This window comes from Carassius auratus, unplaced genomic scaffold, assembly GCF_003368295.1.
Source record: "Carassius auratus strain Wakin unplaced genomic scaffold, ASM336829v1 scaf_tig00006282, whole genome shotgun sequence".
In the NCBI taxonomy this organism is placed as follows: Eukaryota; Metazoa; Chordata; class Actinopteri; order Cypriniformes; family Cyprinidae; genus Carassius; species Carassius auratus.
The window spans coordinates 4,044-12,199 of record NW_020523746.1 but is presented as its reverse complement, the minus strand read 5'-3'; the positions used below and the strand labels follow the sequence as shown (position 1 = coordinate 12,199).

General features: G+C 35.2%; 1 protein-coding gene and 1 long non-coding RNA gene across 2 annotated transcripts; both read left to right on the top strand.

Moving 5' to 3' along the window:
• The first annotated feature begins 811 nt into the window (after window positions 1-811).
• Window positions 812-2,312, top strand: LOC113071168 (troponin I, fast skeletal muscle-like). Its single transcript, XM_026244547.1, has 6 exons — window positions 812-869; window positions 1,231-1,267; window positions 1,365-1,493; window positions 1,575-1,664; window positions 1,743-1,919; window positions 2,008-2,312. Exons 1-6 carry the CDS (start codon window positions 862-864, stop codon window positions 2,101-2,103), a joined length of 537 nt encoding a protein of 178 aa, XP_026100332.1. The 5' UTR covers window positions 812-861; the 3' UTR covers window positions 2,104-2,312.
• Window positions 2,313-3,436: 1,124 nt separating this feature from the next.
• On the top strand, window positions 3,437-7,821 carry LOC113071166 (uncharacterized). The gene is made up of 3 exons (XR_003280050.1): window positions 3,437-3,687; window positions 5,495-5,573; window positions 7,375-7,821. It is a non-coding gene; the product is annotated as an uncharacterized LOC113071166 (long non-coding RNA).
• The last annotated feature ends 335 nt before the right edge of the window (window positions 7,822-8,156 follow it).

Here is an 8,156-nt window from a genome sequence, read left to right as displayed (position 1 = left end):
AATATGTAACTGTAATTTAATTACACTTTTTTTTCAGTAACTGTAATGGATTACAGCTGCATTTATTTTGTAATTAAATTATGTAACACTGTTAAATGTAACTAGTTACTCCCCAACACTGCCCATCCTTTAACTGTTGACGTTGTTGAATACCGCGCTTGATTGACATCACTGCCGGCTTGCTTACGTCACTTCCTGCTGGTGGTGTAAATCCCATAATTGGCCCTATGGGAAAATTTTGTTCTCAGTGGACCTCCCTGGTGGCAACTTCCTATTACAGAGTTCCTTAAACTCCCTGGTGCAAAATAATTATATAACATTTAGCACACTTTAGGTGTTAATATGCCATTAATGTAATACCTAAAATACTTAAGGGTGTATTTTGGGGAGAAAAAAAAAACTAAGAGACAAGTGTGAATACACTAGAGAGATTGGATTGTCGATCCAACCTCTGTAATAAACAAACCTTGGCCTACCACTACTGAACTCTTCACCAAAGTTGTTGTACAGTGAAAATTGTGGTGTAGAACTTGTTGACAGACCAGAAAACATAACCTAGAAAAACACACACTGAAGTATGCAATTTGCATGCAATTCAGGCCATCAGCTCATTAGTAGAGACTCCAAGATTTGAAGCTGATGTTACAGAGAACAGAGACATGCTAAATGTACAGTGTTGGAGTGCCTCAAGGACCAGGGTTGGGAACCACTGCTCTAGATCATCTATTTGTTATTTTATTTTAGAGTAGAGTTCAGAAAGCAGTGTAGGGAGAGGGCTCTGATGCATAACCCACTGTGCCATAGCTCTGATGCATTTCTCTTTTTTCTTTCTATCAAAAAGGTGCAAATAAACTCTTGAAAATGTCGGAGTAAGTATGCCATTCCATGACTCAGTGTGATTAGACTTGACACTATCTATAATAATCATCACACAGTATAATACCACTGGATGACTATATAGTAAAATGTATGCAAGAAAACGGCATCAAAATTCTGTATTTTAAGCAGTTTGGGCTGAATTTGCTGCAGAAGTTTAAAAGTTTGGGTTCATGGTAGAAAACAAACACTAACCAGAACGCCTTAGGAATATCATTGCTGTGCTGCTTTACAAACACTGTAAATATTGTAGATCAGTCCTGACAAAGTACAATATACAGTATCTATGGTAGCACAAAAGAGAAATCAATATCCTAATGTATAAAGTATGTCCTTATTTCTCCTCTTGATTAGAAAACGCATGTCTAGCAGTAAAAAACACAGCCTGAAGGTAAGAGCTCATGCCTTATTTTTCCCAATGCAACATCACACAGTTACAAATAAAAGTAAAGGAATAATGAGCCTTAATGAGTCACATTTGCTTGTAGAGCATGATGCTCCAGGTTGCAAAAGAGTTACTGGATGCAGAGGGGATTGAGAAGAAAGAGGAGAGGAAGAGATACATGGAAGAACATTGCCCTGTGTTGTCATACCCAAGCTCCAAACAAGAACTAGAGGTCCAATTCAATTATTACTACAAATAGAAGTTAGATTTTTTTTTAGAAATTCAAAGCAAAAACATGAAATACTTCCAACAGGAGCTCTGCAAAGAGTTACATGCAAAAATTGAAGCTGTTGATGAGGAGAGATATAATCTAGAGCACAAAGCCATCATGGTTGTCAATGAGGTAAGATGTTTCACGTGGATCTCCTTCTATGTGGTCTTGAGCAAGGTACTCTTTAGATTCTTTTTTCGTGTGTTTTAGGTTAAAGACTTAAACATTAAGATCGTTGACCTGAAGGGTAAGTTCAAGAAGCCACCTTTGAAGAAAGTGCGCATGTCTGCTGACGCTATGCTTCAAGCTTTGTTGGGATCCAAGCACAAGGTCTCCATGGACCTGAGAGCCAACCTCAAACAAGTCAAGAAGGAGGTCAAAGAGGAGGTGAGTACAACAGACGACCGCATTTTTTACATGATAAGATTGTGAAATTCCAGTTTGCAGAAGCTGAAAATCTCACCTTCCTTCACAGGATAAAGAACTGCGTGATGTTGGTGACTGGCGTAAGAACATCGAGGATAAGGCTGGTATGGGTGGCAGGAAGAAGATGTTTGAAACTGAAGCTTGAAGATGTTTCTGATGAGTATTCCACCATGATCTTGATTTATTTAAGTATCTGAATAAAATACTTAAAGGTTTTGCAGGAACTGTTCAGTGGACCGTTCAATATATAATCCATAAAAATGCCAGTCAAAACTTGAACTGTTCTCTTGGACAATTAAGTGTTCAGTTTGTACTTCCATACACACAGACTGTTTGTCAAAATTATGTTTTTTTTTTTCTAAATAAATAACCCAACTGTAATAACTGTTGCATTCTGCTATTTTTAACATTTTCTTTATTTTAGAATCTTTTTAACTATTATTGTAACCTTTTCCTTGTTGTATTTTTATTTATTTATGTAAATTGCTTAAAGTGAACAAGGGATCAAAATCAACCCTATTTACGTTGGTCTATTTAATTTGTCGATGTTGAAATGACTTTCCTTTTCGGTTGACGTTTTATTTTTCAGTCCCTCAACCCACCTGATACAACTTTTTATATTTCACAGACCCACCCTAGATGTTTTCACATTGAATATCCCTTTTTTACGGAGCCCCGAGCATGACATGCAATGATAAAAAAATTGCGCGCACAATTTACTAATTTGTTCCCTCGATGTTCTAAACCATGCATACGATTCTATTGCGTCCCCTCGATTTGCTAAATCACGCACATAATTTTCTAATTCATTCTCTCAATGTTTAAATCGTGTGCACAATTTAGCAAATCAATGGAATTAATTTGTAAATCATTCGCACAGTTTATAAATCGAGGGAACAACACAATAAATAGTGCACAGGATTTAGCTTACTACATTTTTTTTCTGCATGCCAGGTGCAGGGCTCCATACATTTCACTCTGAAATCTGTCGCTATTATGAAAGCGAACTGGGTTACAAAATGTTTTTTTCATTTTGACATTACACACAATTTTTATAATTCTTTGTAACTTCAAATCTAAATTAAGTACTGCTCATTTTATCTTCAAGGTAAGATTCCACATTTTTTGTCTTTATAAGTTTAATATTTAGCATGAGGTTAAAATATGATTAGAATATCTTATAATTCTTGCAGAATGACGTCCTGTATATGTCTTGATGGATCATTGGGTGAGTAAAGTCATGACTCACAACATCTCCCTATATTTGCTGGTGTATTTCTTCAATCTTAAACTGTATATGTCTCTCTTTTTGGTTTGATAACTTTTGGTAAGCACCGCAACTAGCAGATATCTCTTAAAAACACCAATTAAATTTAAAATAAATAAGCAAAAAATAAGAAAGACATCTTTAAAGGTTGAGTTATTTTTAAGAAGGGAACATGGAAAGTATCTGTGGTGTGAATTTCAGATGTGTGCTCTGATCCACTGGTCTTAGCAACACAGCAGTGTTCCTTAAAGAGATATCTGAGGTTTTGCTGAGCCATCAAAGAATGCACATTAAAAACACTCATTGCCTGTCAACAGCATGTGAATCCTGCTCGCCGCCTCTTCTATGGGTGGTGAGCACCCCTCGGTTGACTCCCCTCAATCTTACCTCGGATCTGAAGGATTTAACGCACTCTTTCTTTACTGGATCTTACTGCGAACACCTGCTTTCCGGATTAAACCTGTAATTCCACTATTAATCTATTTAACACTGTTGAGAATAGCAACATTTACATGTAATCTAAGCAACTTTATTCATAAACTGTCGAACTGTTTGCATTAGTACAAGTTAGGCCTGTGACGATGTACTAATTTTGCAATAATAAAAAGTCCTTTATTATTGCAATTGTAAATGTCATGGAAATGTGTGTTTTGATTTGAAGTGATCTGATATTGTGAAGCTTAAAGGAATTACCTAACATGTCATCGTGACAGTTACTTTAGGTCTAATATATAGTATGGTTTTCAATAGTTATGAATTCTGAATCTTTACACTTTATAGAATAAACGTGGTCCTCTTCAGTACGGCTCGCATGCTTCTCGATGACTTATGAAGTGATGATTTGACACTTAGAAACTGAATCCCACTGTGAGGAGCTTATTTGGGCTATGATTTCACTTGGTTTGCATTTGCTCCAAATTTATGTATGCAAGCATAAATTTTCTAACAAAATAAAGAGGGATAACATATGTGCTGTGACAACTGATTGTTTGGCTGCACAATTATTTGCAAAGTGAAAAAGATGCATTTGTCCAGGATCCTAAGGCATGTATGACTAAACTGGGCAATTACGTAGCCTACTGTATCTCTGTTAACATCTTAATTATGAAGCTGACACTGATATGACGACTAGACTGCATAATGGCATTTTATTTAAATCATATATACATAATGCATATACAAATGCTCTAGTTTTGTCATTTTTAAGGTTTATGTAGTTTAGTTACCATAGTATTTTACTTAATGTTAATATCAAAAATACATAAGAAACAAAAAGCTGTAGTCAAAGCTGTACTTGCCATGATTATGTCACTATCAGTTTCAAGTGGCAGCAATGCTAACAAGTCATGGGGTCGAAACAAATCCAAGACAAACATATCAAAGAGTCTGAAGTAGATATATGGCCCTGATAGGCTACATCATAGTATGAAAAGTATACATTGTTTAACGTCCCATGCCAAATTTCACCAAAACTGTTCCTAAAAGAAAGAAAGAAATAGTAAATGTGGTAATTTTACCACACCGTAATCAAAGCTGTCATGAAAATTAATTTATTATTCCCTAAAAACATATAAATGAAGAGTTCAGATGCAAAATAAGACTTTAAGTGCCGTCTGACATTTTTTTTCTAAAATGTAAATTTTTCTCAGGCTCCTATTTTTATGTTCATTTCAGTTATTTCACTTTTATTGCAATGAAATGAACCTACTCATTGCCATTTACGTAAAATTACTGAGCATGCACATAGGAGCCTGGTAAAAATACTAATTTTAGGAGAAAATTTCAAACGCCTCTTAGAGGCTTTTGCAAATTAACTTTTCAAATGTATTTAAACAATGGAAAAATGTGTATTCAAAATTATATATAGCCTGGCTATATATATATATATATATATATATATATATATATATATATATATATATATATATATATATATATATATATATATATATATATATATATATATATATTTTTTTTTTTTTTTTTTTTTTTTTTTTTTTTCAGAACTCTTTACGTAATATCAGAATTATTTACTGGTTAAACAAGTTCAATATCATTAGAGAAGTGTATTGAGTCTGACGGCGTGTATTAACCAATCAGATCGCTTGGCAGTCTGCGTCGGTTGAAGGCGGGGCTCGTGTTTGTCGAATAACTGGAGAAGTGTTTTGTAACCTGCCCTGAAAGCATCTGTCGGTTGAAATATGACTTAATCACTCACCTTACTCCTGGAGCATGTGTTTTTAACCTCCGGTTTGATGCCTCTCTTCAGGGACTAAAGATGAAGAAGAGATGGATGGAGAGTTGGTGAAGTCTCTAGCGATATCTGCTGGTCATAGTAAAAGCTGCAGGTAAAACTGCATGCGCTTCCTCCACACTTATAAACCCTTAATAGATTCACATTATCGTGTGTTTAATGCATAATACATTGCTGAAATTGATGGAAACAGAATACTGGCCGCCTTTTCTTTTTCAACTCCATACGGTATGCAGTAGGCAATGATACTGATTGTTTAATTTGAGTGTTTTTGTTGTCACAAACCACAGTTTACCTACAGTTTGTCAATGGAGTCTATTACCTGAGTGAAACGTATGGTTATTTTTTAATCAAAGACAGGAATGCATAGTTGTTAAGTGTGCTGTTCCAATCATAGCCAGTGTGATGAAGTGTGAGTGAAAACATGCATGACAGTAGTTGGTCGTTGTGAAAGGGGTCATATACAGTATGATGCTGCTAAAAATAACATTATTTTGTGTATTTGGTGTAATGAAAATGTGTTTATGCGGTTTAAGGTAAAAAAAAAAAAAAAACGTACACCTACTGTACATTGTTGTTTCGCCTCTGTGCCTTGCCTTTCTGAAACACGTTGATTTTTACAAGGCCCTTGTCTGAAAAGTGAGGTGTGCTCTGATTGGCCAGCTTTTCAGTGCTTTGTGATTGGCTGAATACCTCAAGCATGTGACGTAAACATTAGTCCCTTGTCATACTTTGTTGCTGTGTGTCCCGCTGTTCAAACAAATAATGCTACCTATCAGATTATGCTACCAACACTGTATTTATTCTACCGTAAGTGTAGGCTAAGGGTTGGAGTAGGTGTAAAGATTTTGCTTCTGAATTATGCTACCATCGTTTTTAATCAATTTAATGGGCAAAATTAGACAGGTAGCCCAAATCTTTAGAACACTCTTTTGTAAAACCCATTACAAAAGAGGCATTTGTTGCATCCAGTGGGGACATAATTACTGATGATAATGACTTATACTTTGTTTTTACGCATTGCTTTGGGTATGTCTACATTTGTGATTGTGTGAATATTTGGGCGGTGTTATGCAAATCTTCGCAAACATTGACATAAACATGAGGGGCGTGTTTAAACGAGACATTTTTGGGGGGCGTCTAAAAAGCCTAAATATGTTTTACACAGCAAAAATAGAGAAATAGAGTATCCTCAGTCTAATTCATTTTTAAAGCATTATTTAAAAAGTATATATTAATAGTAATTGGGAATGAAATTCTTTGGTATGTTTTTTCTTTTTCTTTTCACTTACTGATTCGACAGTGGTATTGCATTTTATATTGCTATGTGCTGATGTGGATGCAGGCCCGAGCATTAGTTTGCAGTCACTGATGCCTGCATTGAGTTAATCCTATAGCCACAGACACGTTTTTTGGTTATTTTTTACTAATTTATACTGCAACCAAAAGTGTCTGTAAATGGGAATGAAGTAGTATTAGTGTGGTCATGTGATCTCAACATGGCAGCCACCATGAGGGGCCGAGCTGCCACTAGTGCAGTAAACATCTACTCGTGTGAGTCTTCATCTCCTGTGAGTAAACAAACAAAGCTACGGTTTCTTCACAACTGGAAATAGAATCTTTTCTTTCTCAGAGAACACAGTTTCTTATATATATAGTGCATCCGGAAAGTATTGCCGGACTTTTTCCATATTTTGTTGTTACAGCCTTATTTCAAAATAGATTGAATTCATTATTTTCCTAAGCAACCCCAATAACGTAATATTTAACCCCAAAAATGTGAATTTGAAGGCTGTAACAAAACAATTGGGAAAAGGCTGTGAATACTTTCCGAATGCACTGTTCCGTTGAAATGGTCGACTGCTGTCTTAAATCCATCATCATTACTTTTACAGAACTGATGACGGACGCCAAATGAGGAGAGGAAGATGATTTCATCAGTGGAAATACAGTAGTCTGAAGAAACCATGTTTCCTCTTCTCTTAAATCCGAGGTTCTGTAAGATGCCTTGAAGCTGATGGTAAGTTTACGGAGTTTACTGACATTTGCCTCTGATTTGAAATGTATTTAGAGCCAATGGTAATTAGTCAAGAAATTCAACCTCAAATTAGTTTCTCTAACATCATTTGGTAATTTCAACAAATTGCTTACAATTCAGCCATTGTTTTAGCAAACTTGGAATTCAGGTTTGCATCAGTCTTGGATTGTAACACTTTTCTTTGTTTGATTTATTCATGTAACACCTACTTTTATGGTATTTTGGTATTAGACATCACTGTCTTCAAATAAACTTAATTCATTCATTCATTAATGAGTTTACTCTCATAATGCAAGATGACTATAATAAATATAACATTCTGCATGCAAGTATAACATACTGACCCTTTGTTTCCTTGTTTGATTTATTCATGTAACACCTACTTTTCTTGATAAATTCAGGTTTGGAAGGAAATAAATAAAGCCCCATTCTGTTTTTTTTTTGTTTTCTCATTAAATATCCAATTTCAAAGGGAAACACGTCACATTATAGAAGTCAAACGGGTTGCCAGTGTTGCGCTAAAACAACCAACCCTTTTTTAAGTGACTCAAATGTAACCGCAGATCCTACTGAAATAATAACAATTGTTTATTGAGCATCCCATATGAATGATTTCTGAAGGATCATGTGACACTGAAG